Genomic DNA, 15,691 nt, shown 5'->3' on the forward strand with positions numbered 1-15,691 from the left:
GTGGAGGTCATTTGGGGCTGTGACCCATGAGGGTGACAATTCTGAAATCTCAAATGAGTCACATTTCTATTTTGAAATAACCCTGCATCTCTCTCAAAAAGGTGATTTACAATTGATCCATTTCACGCAAGAAGGGGGATAGGTAATCCTTTTAATGTAAGTGATTAGTACCTGATCCTTCCTCTGTCACCATTCCAAGTCCTTCAGCTTTGTTTTGTCGTTCAAATGCATTTAAGTCAAGAACACTGTAATAATAGGAGAACAAGATTTAGAGGACTAATAGGACATTTTTTTGTTCAGGAGAGCAAATGCCTAAATACTGCATATTTTGAAATGTTAACCAAACAGTAACATTAACAATGAAAACACATCCCCATTCAGTGCTTACCAACCACATTTTCCCAGTCGCACACTAGCATCCATAGGTTTCAGCGTGGGGAATGTATTACAATGTTAGCAGAGACTTGAAATAATCATATTGGTGTAGTTGGAACAGCTTATCACATTAAGTATCTCCCAGGTTCGTTAGATAAATGCTCTCCAAGCAGTTTTAAATAATGTTAAAAAAAATGGAAGCAATTATCACAAATTAGGGGAAAAAAGAAATGTCCAACATTGAAGAAGAGAGAGAAAGGTCTTTCAGACTCCCAAATAAAACTCATAGAATTATTTTTTAAAGAAATAGACAGTATTCATTTTCAAAGCTGAAGATTATACTTGAATTCGTTCAGATATTTATTTAAGCACAGGGAAGACTACTTTGGTAGAGAGAGAGAAGAGTGTGAAGGCCCCCACAAAAAGCCCTGATTTTAGATGTGATTTCAAGGCTTTCATTCCAGTTTGTTATTGTCTTCTTTAGTACCAATCTTTTAAATTCTTACACTCTAGTAAGTAAGCTACTTTTTATGTGTTAGCAGTTTATTTTCTGAATATTTGTAAATGGTGTTTTTGTTTTAACTGTATAATGTTCCTTAAGTTATGCCAATGTACTTGTGCCACTGACTTTTCTATATGTATAAAGTATATAAAACTTGTATAAATTAAATAAAATTTAAAAAAATACTCAGTTTACACAACTGATACCAATTTTTTTTACTGTACTTCAGATAAGTAGAAAAATAGTTATAATATTGATTTTCAACTCTGCCATTCATGTTCCTATGCACATTAGGCTAAGAATTCCACTTTGAAGGCTTGAGAGCGTCTAGGACTTTGAATGGCATATGGCATTTCTGGGAAATATAAGTGGAGGCCACATATTGCTTTCTACAAATAACTTCCCCCTTATATTAAAAAGAAGAAACAAATACTGAAATAGTTTCATGATTTGTTTGGTATTACAGGAAGCAGGCTTTGGTGCTACGTATTTTCAAATGGTTATGTAAGCAAAGCTGAACTATAAATTCTTTTCACTTAGAAAAATGTAGCTAAGATTGTAGAATGTGTTTAAGACTACTGGGAGGGGAAAAAGTGGGTTTTATTAATGGATCTTTCGTGGCCCCATGATTTATCCATTCCTTGAACATTTTTAAAAAGTAGAAAGATCTTTTATTTTGTAGTTTCTCATTCTTGTTTTTCAAAGGAGCAACAAATCCCAAGCCCTACAAATGGCTTGTATCGAACTTTCACATTTGAATTACAGATTGTTAAACATGAAAAAAATATTTTTTGAGAGGGAAGGAGGGAGGAAAGGACTAGATGGGGAGAGAGAGAATGAATATGAATACACATAAGCAAACTCCTGCGGGCTAGTTCACTCCCCAGGTATCTACAAGTGGGGCAGAAGGTGAAGTCAGAAGCAGGAACTCAGTTCAGGTCTTCCAGGTACATGCAGGTACATGGCAGCAACCCAACTACTTGAACCACCACCACTGAACCATGCACCACTACTGCATCAGCAGGAAGCTGGAATTGGTTAGGAGCCAAAGAAAGGAATTGAACCCAGGAATCCAAGAACTCTAATGTGGGACACAGACTAAGTGCTAGGCCAAATGCCTCCTCCAGGAAGACCATTTTAAAACTTTATTAACTTTGAGTAACTTGATAATTCAAAGTTGACTTACACCCTAAAACCAAGATACTGCCTATTGTCTCACTTTTAACCATTGAAAACTCATTTTTGTCAAATTATCATCAGCATGTAAAACAAACACTTGAAAAGAAAACATAACCACAGTTAAGACAGCAATTAAGACCCTCATATTCCATATTAGAATTTGATTCCCAGCTCCAGCTCTTGATTCCAGTTGCCTGCTAATGCAGACCTTGGGAAGCGGCACTGATGATTCAGGAAACTAGGATTCAGCTACCCACATAGGACCTGGACTGTTTTCTCGTTTCTGGTTTTGGTCCCTAGCCTCACCTGGGGCTTTTGTAGGCATTTAAACTATTAACCAGCAGGTGGAAGCACTTTCTTCCCACAAATCAATTATTTGAAAAACTATAACCACTGGGTAGAACCAAAACAAAGCAAGCATATTCTTACCTACATGACTGCATCAGTCCAGCGAGGCTCTGAAAGAAGCCCACATCCTTTTTCTCCTTGAGGTAGTCAAGCATTTTCTATAGAAATATAGAAACCAATGGCCACTGAGCACACTTTTTTTTAACTAAATATAGAAACAAAACATGCTTTCTATTCTGAAATGATAAAACTATTTGTTGAACTCCTTTGCCTAGAGCAGGGTTAACTGTACAATCATTAAGGATACTGACAATAGATCACCATAAAAATTAAGAGTGGGAATCCAAGAGGGAGGGGGAGGAAGCTTTCAGGCATGAGCGGGAAGTTTCACTATGTTCCTAATGTATATGTATGAAATATATAAAACTTTTATAAATTAAATAAAATTTAAAAAATACTCAGTTTACACAACTGATACTAATGTTAACTTTATCATGAGATAGTGAGAAGTTTGTCAAAGCAAGAGAGTTGTGTATTGCTATGTTCAGCAGTACAGAAACATGGCTTGGAACAAGAGAGTTGCTTTACACAACACCCAAAGTACCATAAATATAAGGGGCAAATAGTATTTTTTAATTCTCTTTCTGTCATCCTTTAAGTACTTGGAAATTCAGAAACAGTGCAATTTAAGCCAAAACAAGATCCACCTCTTATTTACAGCTTTTCAAACAAAAGTGAGTTCCATGAACAGTTTTCCAATTTGAGAGTTGTGATTACCACATGCTAACACTATAGCCATAAAATCAATTTCCTATATTTGTATTACTATATCTAGGAATCATCTGAGTATTAAATTTTCTCCTCTGTTTTCAGAATGATGTCCAGATCTGTGGATAAAACTATGGTTAAACATAAATGTAAAGCATGCTAAAGCAACACACAGCTCTCTCTCACAGCTTATTACACTACATATGGGCCAGTGCTGTGGAGTAGCTGGTAAAGCCGCAACCTGCACACCAGAATTCACATATGGGCATTGGTTCTAGTCCTGGTTGCTAAACTTCCAAACTAGCTCCCTGCAAATGTGCCTGGGAAGGCAGCAGTAGATAGCCCAAGTACTTGGGTCCCTACACTCATGTGGGAGACCCAGAAGAAGCTCTGAGCTCCTAGCTTTGGATCAGTTCAGCTCTGGCTGCTGCAGCCATTTGGGAATGAACCAATGGATGGAAGATTGACACCTCTCTCTCTCTCTCACTCTCTCTCTCTGTCCCTCTCCATTTCCCTTTCTCTCTATAACTCTGCCTTTCAAATAATATAAATAAATCTTCAAAAAAAAGAATTAGCTAGGAGTCCATAAGAAAGCAAGTTAAAAAAAACCAAAACAGCTATTTCCCATAGAGGTAAAAGTGTTGCATGTGTCAAGTAAAATACAGGAGGTTCCTGATACAAGATGGTTCAACTCACATTTTTTTCAATTTTATGGGAGTGTGACAGTGATGCACATTCAGTAAAAAGCAAACTTTGAAATTTGCTCTTTTCCCAGACTGGTGATATGTAGTTGCAGGTGGGTAGAGGAGGCAACCAAGAGTCTACAGTGTACTGTGTTGCTAAGTTGGGAGGTTCAGTAGATCAGGAGTATTTATTGTATTCTATAATCATAAATGTTTACATATTTATGATTTTTGCAACTAGTTTGGTATTAAGAATTCTATTATAAACACAATGTCTAACTATCTGTTGCTAAACATGTATTTTCAACTTACAATACTCCTTTTTTCGACTTACAATGGGCATAGCTGAAAGTAGCTCCATCACTAGTGAAGGAGCATCGTACATACAAGATTTTAGAAGGCATACGCAAAGGTTTTATTTTATTTTTTTTTAAAGATTTATTTTTTACTTGAGAGTCAGAGTTACACACACACACACACACACACACACACAGGTCTTCCGTCCGATGGTTCACTCCCCAGTTGGCCGCGATGGCAGGAACTGCGCTGATCCAAAGCCATGACCCAAGAGCTTCTTCCAGGTCTCCCATGTGAGTGCAGGGGCCCAAGGACTTGGGCCATCTTCTACTGCTTTCCCAGGCTACAGCAGAGAGCTGGATTGAAAGTGGAGCAGCTGGGACTAGAACCGGCACCCATATGGGATGCTGGCACTGCAGGCCGCAGCATTAACCCGCTGTGCCACAGTGCTGGCTCCAATGCAAAGGTTTATTTTTTTATTTTATTTATTTATTTATTTTTTGACCGGCAGAGTGGATAGTGAGAGAGAGAGACAGAGAGAGAGGTCTTCCTTTGCCATTGGTTCACCCTCCAATGGCCGCTGTGGCCGGCGTGGTGCAGCCGGCACATCACGCTGATCTGAAGCCAGGAGCCAGGTGCTTCTCCTGGTCTCCCATGGGGTGCAGGGCCCAAGCACTTGGGCCATCCTCCACTGCACTCCCGGGCCATATCAGAGGGCTGGCCTGGAAGAGGGGCAACCAGGACAGAATCCGGCACCCTGACCGGGACTAGAACCTGGTGTGCCAGTGCCGCAAGGCAGAGGATTAGCCTATTGAGCCGTGGCGCCGGCTAACACAAGGGTTTTAAGGAAGTAAATTACTGCTTTTCTCCAAAGCTCAAATAGGGAAGTTCTTATATCAGTACTGCATAAATAAGGAGCAGTTAAATAGCCACAGTTTTAGCAATAATCTTTTTCACAAATCAGAGCCAAAAGCAATATAAAATATGTAAAGAACCCCCTGCACACACACACACAGCTGATGCATGTATAGATATAAACATATAGGTACAAAGTATATGCCATGCATGTTTATATACACACATATATGTGCACATACACACATGTGCATTTATGCATAAATAGATGTACCAAAGCACATATCCATTTTGTGGAGGCAGTTATGATAGCTTACTGGTCAATAAAAATGAAGTACATGCAACACTGCTCTTTAAAACAAAGAAATGTGGCTCAGAGGGCTGAGGGTAGGTAAGAGAATATAATTTAAGAGAGAAAAGATTTATCTAGACAATATTATATGATCTTTTGAGACTTCCTCTCAATCCATCCATTTTTTTAAAGATTTATTTATTTATTTATTTATTTATTTGAAAGAGGTACACAGAGAGAGGAGAGGCAGAGAGAGAGAGAGAGGGAGAGAGAGGGGGAGAGAGAGAGGTCTTCCATCCGATGGTTCACTCTCCAATTGGCCACAAAGGCCAGAGCTGAGCTGAGCCGAAGCCAGGAGCCAGAAGCTTCGTCCAGGTCTCCCGCATGAGTGCAGGGGCCCAAGGACTTGTGCCATCTTCTACTGCTTTCCCAGGCCATAGCAGAGAGCTGGATCAGAAGTGGAGCAGCCGGGTCTCAAACCAGCACCCATATGGGATACCGGTGCTTCAGGCCAGGGCATTAATCTGCTGTGCCACAGCACCAGCCCAATCCATCTATTCTTAATGTGTGTGTGTGTGTGTAATGCAATGAAGGTCTTTTGAAGTAAAACCTAAGAGAAATTATTTTTTGGATAACATTTTGGAAAAATTAGGTATGTTTTTATTTTTTATTTTCATTTAGTTATTATGGAATTAGAATAAGCTAGTTGCCCCTGCCAGGTTCCATGAGCACAGCTCCACAGTTTTATATAAGGATGGTCCCAAAGTGGCTCATGCCTTAATAAAATAATATAATACCCGTCGGGGCCAGCGTTGTGGCATGGCAGGTAAAGCTGCTGCCTGCAGTGCCAGCATCCCATATGGGTACCGGTTCGAGTCCTGGCTGCTCCACTTCTGATCCAGCTCTCTGCTATGGCCTGGGAAAGCAGTAGAAGATGGCCCAGGCCCCTGCACCTACGTGGGAGATCTGGAAGAAGCTCCTGGCTTCTGGTTTCAGATTTGTCGCTCCCCCTCTTCGTGGAGGAACGACACAGGACCCTGCGCTGTTCTTTCGTCTGCTCGGCCCTCCCCGGGTTTGCTGCTGGTTCTTCCCGGGTTGGCTACTATCCCTTCCACCTCCGTGGAAGGGCAGTTCCCCCTGGCCACATTCCCCGCTTCCGCAGGGGAGCGGCACACCACCGGCCGGCTTTTCTCGGGGGCTGCACAGGTGTTCCTTCAGCTAGATGTTCCCCTTAGATGTTCCCCATAGATGTTCCTCGTGCATGCCGTCTCTCTCCTCCTTTATAGTCCTCCTCCGCCAATCCCAACTCGGCTGCCCACACGCCGAGTACGCTGCTCTCCAATCAGGAGCAAGTCCTACAGTTTATTGGTTGAACTGGAGGCAGCTGTGCGGAAGCTGTTTACTTCTCTCCCAGCGCCATGTTGTGGGAGAGCAGATGCATAGAATAAGTCTTAATTCCAGTAACTCAGTCCATTCCGGATTGCTCCCCACAAGATTGGCACAGCTCCAGCAGTTGTAGGCATCTGAGGAGTGAACCCAGGGATGGGTTCTCTCTCTCTGCCTCTCCTTCTCTCTCTGTGTAACTCTGACTTTCATGTAAAGCTAAAATAATTTTTTTTAAAAAAAGAATGTATCTATCATGGTAAAAGGCCATACTTAGCCTAACATATATTCTGACAACAAGCTATCTTTAGGTTTGGGACCTGATGGCATAATCGCTTTTTTCTTTCCTAAGCTAACCCTTGTGTATTCTACTAAATTAAAACACTGACATTTTAGATGGGAAATGAAAAACTTCAGAAAACATATTTTAGTATATTACCCATTTGTCTGAAAAGTACATTACATGGAATGCTGAAAGATCTTACCTGCTGTACTGTGGAGTTCCCACCATTTAAGATTGCAATTCCAAGCTTCAAAGTGGCAGCTACCATTGGCCCAGTTTCACCTGAAAAATATTTTAAAAATAGCATTCCTTATATTGTTTTACCTGCTCTGTTAACCTATTCTACCTCAATAGGTGAATTTTTAAAATTACTATTATGTCCTATGGGTTTGTATAATGGTAAAAGGGAGACAGACTGACTTATTTACCAACAATGCAAGGGAAAAGTTCATAGGAAGGGAAAATGGAATTTAAAGATAAGTTTATTTTGGTGCAAAATAATTTTGAAATCTATGCATAAGTTTTCCATAATATACATTTTCCACTAATTTTTGAATCATCTGGTATTAAAACAATAATCCTTATTTTGCCATCAACATTTTAAGAGATTCTGTGTAAAATATTCAAGAATTAAACTATATGAAAACATAAACAAAGGGAATAAGGAGAAATAAATAATTTTGAAATACTGAGACCTGAAATCATCAAAACTAGCCATATTTATTAAAATAATGCTAACATAGGGGTTGATGTTGTGGCACAGTGGGTAAAGCCACCGCCTGCAACACTGGCATCCCATGTGTGTGCCAGTTCATGTCCTGCTGTTCCACTTCCAATCCAGCTCCCTGTTAATGCCTAGGAAAAAAGCAGAAGATGGCTCAAGTGCTTGGACCCCTGTACCCATGTGGGAGACCTATACAAAGCTCCTGGCTCCTGGCCTCAGCTTGTTCCAGTGCTAGACACTGTGGCCATTTGAGGAGTGAACTAGTAGATGAGAGATCTCTGTGTGTGTGTCTGTCCTCCTCTCTGTAACTCCTACTCTAGAAATAAATATATATCTTTTTAAAAAATACAAAATAAATGAGTTATTAAAACTTTAAGAAAATTTTATTTTCCTCATCATTCAAGGATATTATATTTGAGTAGCTTTTATTATTCCATTACTTTTTATGAATGTTTATATAGTCTCAGCTTTTCTAAGATGACTATTCTCAATTTGAAGATACTCATAATAATGACAAAATTTTAAAATCCAACTGGTTATCTATAACTTAGTATATGTTATTTTTATTTATGTTCTTCGATTTAAAATCAATTCCTATAATTTAGGGAGATGGGTCCTTCATAACAGAATGTATCACCATTACTTTTATATTATATTACAAATTACACTAAGAATGATTTCAAATAGAAGATATTACTAATGTATCAAATATCATCTTGAAATTGGTGGCTCCTGAGATATTCAAAAGTACTTTAATTGTTTAAAAAATTCATTTAAAATACCTATACATTCAAACCTAGGATCAGCAAACTCTAGTCTGAGGGTTAAATACAGTTTGTTACCTATTTATGCAGAAAAAATTTTATTGGCACATGTCCTACATTTTTGCTTGCCTATGGTCTCTCTTTAATGTCACTATGTCAGAGTGAGAGTGCAAGACCCATACAGCTGAAAATGTTTACTCTTTACCTTAGCAAGAACTTGCCTGGCCCTAATTTATATGATCAGTGAGCTAGATATTAGTCATGATACAGTTTCCAAAACTTGAAGAACAGAAATAAATTGTTTTTAGTAAGATTCTTAAAAACAAAAAAAAGCCTTGTACTGTGTACATAAAGGGAGTTAGTATTTGTGAACTGCCATCCATACAGCCAGGAAGCAGAAACTCGGGGACTGAGTCAGTAGGAATGGAATGAGGACCAGGAGACGGTGAGGAAGCCTCAGGAGCAGGTGTGTTGAGTGGAGCTGCGATCTCACCTTTGCTGGCACTGATTGTCTGTAGCACCATCTCGGCGGCCCCGCGGTCATGGAGTCTGGCTTGCTGGTAGAGAAGTTTTTGCTTTTCCATTTCTTTTTCCTGAACACAAATCCCAACCATTTATGTTGTGGCTATCAGTAAGCACAGCAGTGTTCTATAGACCATAGTTTGAGTCATCTCTTCATGTATGGGCTCTATGACAACATTATGGACCATTTCATCACCGACATTATTATTAAACCGATATTAACATTTTCAACTCTTTGGTTTTTTCCCTTTATATTTGTCTCGATATACTTTTGGTACTTGATTATCAGGATAGATTTTTCTCAATTTTAGTTATTTTATTAGTCCAAAGCCTGTATCACAGTTTTGTACTTCATCATTGAAAAGTGCACTTTCTCATGTACACATTTGTGCATAAGTTTGTCACATTTTGAATCATCTCCCATGTCATGGCCATAACTTGATACTGCTCAGCAAATGGCTCGAGTTGCAAGTTATCACTGAATCACAGGAAAAAGAAATTAACTGAGACATCTTAGAGCTTAAGCAAAATTGAAAGCTGATATGGATAAAAGGTAGGCTTCAACTACATAGTGGCTCATGATAGGAATCTCCCCAGTCAGCCCCAAAGAATCAAGATGCAATGTGCCTTTATATTTTGTAATCTCTGGTGGTAACAAACGATACTGCATGGTGCTGCTAGAGCAATGGCTGGAGTTTGTTCTGTTCCACTTAAGCTATCACTAAAAACAAAAAGAAGAAAATAAGAATAAAATATAAAGGCACAGCAAGTTCAAGACTGGTATGACCATTCACTTGAGCAATCCAGCTCGCTGGAGAATTGAGACGGAACTAAGCAGTATAAGTTGCAGAATGAAAGTTGCATAGAGCCCTGTGACAGCGAGTCCATCAAATGGCGTGGTAGAGAAGCTTAGTCAATGGGACATGAAACAGTTAATTAGTATCATGTCCATAAACACAACGGCCAAAACATATATGACCTAACAGCAGGAAGAGCTGCAGCAGAGGTAGCCAGAGTGACAGCTTTGCTGCCATAAACTTTCCATCCAAAGTACGGAAAATAGACACTGGAAGATGGAAGAGGTTTAAAAAATGAAGGCTTGCTAGTTACAGAATATGAAAAATAAAGGAAACTAAAAGGAAGGGGGAAAGAAATGGGCTCAAACAAATGAAAAAAGAAACCTTTAAATCAAAAGCAACCAACACAGACATTTATGCTGTTACCAGAGAGTTCTCGCCGAGGCTGGCAAATTTGTTTCTTAAATCTTTGATAATATCGTGCTGCGAAAACAAAATTGATCAGGGTTTTTTTTCACACTATAGTTAAAACTCCTGTGGTTAAATTTTATTTTTTCTTAAATTATGTGATAGGCCTAAATGGAAGCAGAGAACAGAAAAAAAAGAGGCAGCTTTGCTTTATATGTAGCCATGCTAACATCTCAAAAGTTTGCCTTCATGTTTAAACCTCTTCCTGTGAAGTCAAAAACAAAACGAAAACAAAACCACACAGACACACAAAACCATATTGTCATTACAACACAGTTTCAGAAAAACTGAAAGAAGACCCTTTCGTCTGCTCTTCAGGTGTTTTTATAATTGATGAGTAACATTTCATTCTTCCTTTTAGACCCAACAATCTTTTACTTTACTACCATTGCCAGAGCTATAATGGAACTTTCACCTACAGCTAAACCAACTCCTTCTATGGAAGATTTTTCAGCAAGAAAAAGAGAAGAAATTATTCGCTTACAGAATTTCCCTATGATTTTCATTAACTAAAGATGCAAGGGAATCAGGATAATTTTTCTAGGGACCCAACAGAACATACGAAGACAATTAACACGAGACCACAGAAGACGGAAGATGGCAGCATACCACACACTCTCAAGAAAACCTGAACAAAATAACTTGCCATTTGTGCCCTAAAAGTGGGTAGATGAGTTTAAAGATTGGCCAGAACAATTTTACAGAACATACTCTAAGTTCTCAGGATCCTCTTTGGTAACTGAAATTATGCATGGTACATGGACCTCAAAAATATAAAGAAATACAATATCAAGTTACCTTCGTTAAAAATGAACTCCCTGGAGGCAGGTGTTGTGGCCTAGCAGGGTAAGCCTCTATTTAGGACACCCACATCCCATATTGGAGGACTGGCTTGTCCCTGCTGCTCCACTTTCAATTCAGGTCCCTGCTAATGCACCACAGAAGTAGCGGATGATGGCACAAACACTTGAGTTTTCACAACCAATATGTCACTGATGGAGTTCCTGGCTCTAAGCTTTGGCCTGGCTCAGCCCCTACTGTTGAAGCCATTTGGGAAGTAAACAAGTAGATGGAAGACCTCTTTCTCGCTCTCTCTCTCTTCCCTTTCAGTCTGTCTTTGAAATAAATAAATAAATAAATAAATAAATATTAAAAATAAGCTCCCTGGACAAAAGTCACTCTCATTTTTCTTATATGGCATTTAAATTTCAGTAATAAATACTTCAGAGAAAATTAGCCTCATTAAAAAAAAAAGCACTGAGCAGAAAACCTATGCTGATATAGAAGCAGAAAAATCTATATTTCATAAAAATGGATCAGGTCAGTCTCTTTCTTGAATTTACTGTTTGTTAAATTGAGCTGGAAGCTGTCTTTAATATTATTATACTGCATATTACTATTTATTATTATTTCTTTCTAGTCCTTTGTCCTTTGAGAACTGCTTTTGAGTCTATAATTTAGTTTTGTCATTAGGAAATTTTATCATGACATAAAACAATAAAACTTTGAAAGCTAGGCCATGAAATACTTCAAGAAAACAGTGGATTATGTGGACAGATAAAAAATTTGTTCCAATTCAAATTGACGATATATTAACTTTTCTAACCAAACTATAGATAGGTCTTTTAAGTGTATCTTAGCCAGGGTAATGGCATCTTGAAAGCACTTTTTAAAAGCAGCAGGCCTCCTCCAAGCCAGATTTCATAATCTGTGTAAACATCTTAAATAAACACTATTTCTTACCTTTAACCTACATTTTAGATTTCAAGTTATTCCAAGGTTAGAGAGAAAGGTTGATAGAAATAAAAAAAAAAAAAAAAAGAAGCTCCACTATTTGATTTTCCCTTAGGCAAAAAGTTCTCATTGCCAAAAGCAGCCAAGAATTATCAGTTGTTATCCTAAAAGATGGACAGGAGTTTCTTCAAGGTCAACTGTGTTCATAAATCAGACCCATGATCAAATCACTTGCATTGTATAAAGATATTCCATGTTGCTTTTTGATTTTTATATGACTGAAGTTTGTAATAAAATTGTTAGTATTCCTCCATTTTGTCTAAAAATGCCTCAAGCTTTTCAGTTGATAGGGAGAAAAGTAGAATGGCCTGAGGGAAAAAATGTATTTAGCTCTTCATGTTCTACATGTGAAAAAAATTAAAATAAGAAGAATAAATTATAACTGTCCCTGGCTTCTTGATGGAGAAAATAGTTTAATCCCAAAAGAGAGGAAAAGATTTTTTAAACTGAGACACTCTGATGACAGCAAAGATATTCACAATTTTTTTGCAGGATTTTCCTCAAGTATGTGGACATCTAGTCGGCATGGGAGCACATCATGGCAGAGGCTACCAAATCCATCATCTGTGTGTCATGGCAATGAACCCAGTTGCTTTTTTTCTTTGTATTTCTAAGACTTCAACAACTGCTTTAAGATTTTCTTGTTTTCCTCTTCAACTGCATATAACAGCAAGTTACAAGAGAAATGTCTAGCAACTGAACTCTTTCAAAAAGCACTTTCTATAATTTACTAATGTCATAGTCAACTTGAAATATAATTACTTGATATCTTGAATGCACCCAGAACCTACAGTGAGTGTCAGTATTACAAGAAGAAAAAGACTGAACAACGGAAGTTTCACTCAGATGACTATGGAGACAAAGATGAAAAAGAATGAAACCATACTAATGCTTTGGTTCACAACCCAAAGAGACCAATTAAGAAAAGGGAAAAAACAAAAGCATGGATAAGAGTCACACCCATTTTGTTTTTAAAATTTTCTAGCTTTTCTTGTTTTATTTATGGAATAGAAATTTTGTGTATTTCACATATACAGACTTAGGAACATAGTGATCGCTTCCTCCCTATCCTCCCTCCCACCCTTCCTCCTCCTCTCTCTCCTATCCCTTCTCTTAATTTTTACAAAGATCTACTTTCAGTTTACTTTATACTCCTAAGATAACGCTACACTAAGTAAAGAGTTTAACAAATAACAAGAAGAAAAAAAAAAAAAACCACTGTTCCTCAACAGTACAGACAAGAACTGTAAACAATCATCGAATCTCAAAATGCCAATTTTTGGTACATTCTTAACTTCAATAAACCTTACTGTGCATTTCAACTGCTGAAGCTAGATTAGCTATGTTTAAATAGAGCTGACTCACAATTGCAGGAAAATCCCTAAAACATTATAACAATTGATGGTTCCCATTTTTAAAAAATTAAATATATAGAGTATTAAATACATGAACTATATGTACCTAAATATATTAACTATTTGGAGTTTTCCAGAAGAAATGATCCATGAGGACAGGGGCCACAGCTGTTTCTTTGTTGTACCTGCAACGCCAATACCCATAAACTGCTTAGTTTCCTGCTTATAACAGGTACTCAAGAAATCCATAATGCATGAATGAAAGCACAAAATAATGAGGTATCGTGCTGTTTGTGATCACAACTAAGCTGAACTATTACAAATGCCATTTGTGTGTGTGTGAGGAGTCATGGAGCACAGTATAAAATGTTTATTCAGTTTACTTTTAGTACATAGTCCAAGATGTCTTTAGAGTTACATATATGCAAACAGATAATAATGATCAGAGTGTGGATTTAGTTCATGGGACTTTTCCTCAGTATCTTTCCTCATTACCCATTGTCTTGGCTCCTGAACTGTCAAATAGTAAAACATAGTCCACAGTTTCACTTCTCAAAAGAATGAACATCGTTTCCAATGATCTGTCTCTAACAAAAAGAAAAATGTCTCTACTCAAACTTTTCAAAAATGCTATCAAAGTTTGTTACATAAGCAGAGACAGACAAAACACTAACTAGAGACATGTACTTAGGTCAGTATGCTGATGGCTCTTTAGTCGAGGCATAATGTGATTTTATGACTTACTTTTGTCCAATATCATATATCCTTGCATTTTGGGTGGAATACTGTTTCTTCTAAATTGATCATATTTTGAATTGATGTAGAACTACGCTAAAGCAATAAAATCCAACTGAGTTGAAATAGTTCTCTATTGGGTCCAGACAACATTATGCATACTATTCAACTAAAATGTGAGGAGAGAATGAGGAACTCTAAACCCAGAGTTTACCATACTAGTAAAGTAAAGCCGGTATATTAGAAGGAACATGGTTTTTCCTGAGCACAATACCTATTTTAAACAACCTTCATTCCCCTATTTATTTATTTGGAAACAGCCTTGAATACAGAAAGCAAGACTGATGCAGGCCATTCGCCCCTGGAATAACTTGACCAGGGTAGAAAAAGAACAATAAGCTAATTGGTGACCAATAATATTATGAAGCTATGGCTAGATCATGAACATGGCAGCAGGTGGTATTCATTCTTGAGGAATGAGACATTAGGATAATTTTCATTATAGAATGGTTGGTAAGAATTTATTACTTCGATTTTGAGAACTCAAATTCTAGAGATTCCAGTGTCTGTATTCTCAGTTTTCATAAATGCTTATTAATTTCTGCTCCAGGAACAGCTCTATGTCAAGTGCTTTATATAGCCCCTGGTTTTCCCTGCTTCTCTGGAAGGAAGAGTTTTCTGGAGACTGCCCTCCCTATTCCTTGCTTTCTTTCAGAACCTGGTTCCCATCCTGTGCCAACCCATCTTCAGATGGCATTTGTGGAGCTGGACTTCCTTCTGCAAACTCTCAAATAAAAACTTTGACTCAGTTGTTGAGGATATGTTTCATGCTAGCACCCATTTCCCTTGGATTTAACTTCAGAAATTTTTGTTTCATCTGCACAAATAAATTATATGTATTTGACTGATACAATCAGCTGTTGAATTTATGTAATTTCAAGTTGGCTCCGGGAAGCTTGTATTAAAATGTGCTGACGAGCAGCAGCAAGCCGACAAGACACTATCACATGGCTTTCTGCACCACCCGCATTCCTGGCAGGTTCAACCGTCAGTCCTTCTACACCTTTTTTTATTACTCTATTATGTACCATTTTAAATACTAAACCAGAAAAGGGTGGAGATACACAGGTATGTACAGAACCAAGATATTACTTTCTATAAACCATTTTCATTGTAACATTTTTATTCTAAAAATGATGGAATTTGTTCTCTTTTCAAACTTCCACACAATTTCAGAAAAAAGTGATGAACAGTTCCATGTCTTTATCAGCAATTTATCCAAATAGGAAATCACCTTAGAAATTGAAAAAGAACTAATGCATGAACTGCAAACCACACAATGTGTAAAGGTGCATTTGACCCCTGAGGACATCCAGTTCCAAGCTCTTCCTTCTAAGAAAAGGCTGAGATTAGAGTAATTAACATGACTCGCTAAGGCTCAGAGGTCTCCTGCATTGTGTGTGGAGTTCTGTGCTCACCATGCTGTAAAAGTTCCTCTATAGGTTTACCTGACTGGTTTTGTTCATTGTGTGAAAACTGTCAGAATCAAAATGGTATATTTTGTGTC

General features: G+C 37.9%; 1 protein-coding gene across 1 annotated transcript in view; it reads right to left on the minus strand.

Moving 5' to 3' along the window:
* The window catches only part of RYR2 (ryanodine receptor 2), a gene marked incomplete at its 5' end in the record, with an annotated part of 557,937 nt that overhangs the window by 65,241 nt on the left and 477,005 nt on the right, over nucleotides 1-15,691 (minus strand). The window contains 4 exon segments of the mRNA NM_001082757.1: nucleotides 172-245; nucleotides 2,486-2,562; nucleotides 7,168-7,247; nucleotides 8,947-9,046. Coding sequence (NP_001076226.1) covers nucleotides 172-245; nucleotides 2,486-2,562; nucleotides 7,168-7,247; nucleotides 8,947-9,046 — 331 coding nt within the window.

Source organism: Oryctolagus cuniculus, chromosome 13 (assembly GCF_964237555.1).
Source record: "Oryctolagus cuniculus chromosome 13, mOryCun1.1, whole genome shotgun sequence".
Taxonomy (NCBI): Eukaryota; Metazoa; Chordata; class Mammalia; order Lagomorpha; family Leporidae; genus Oryctolagus; species Oryctolagus cuniculus.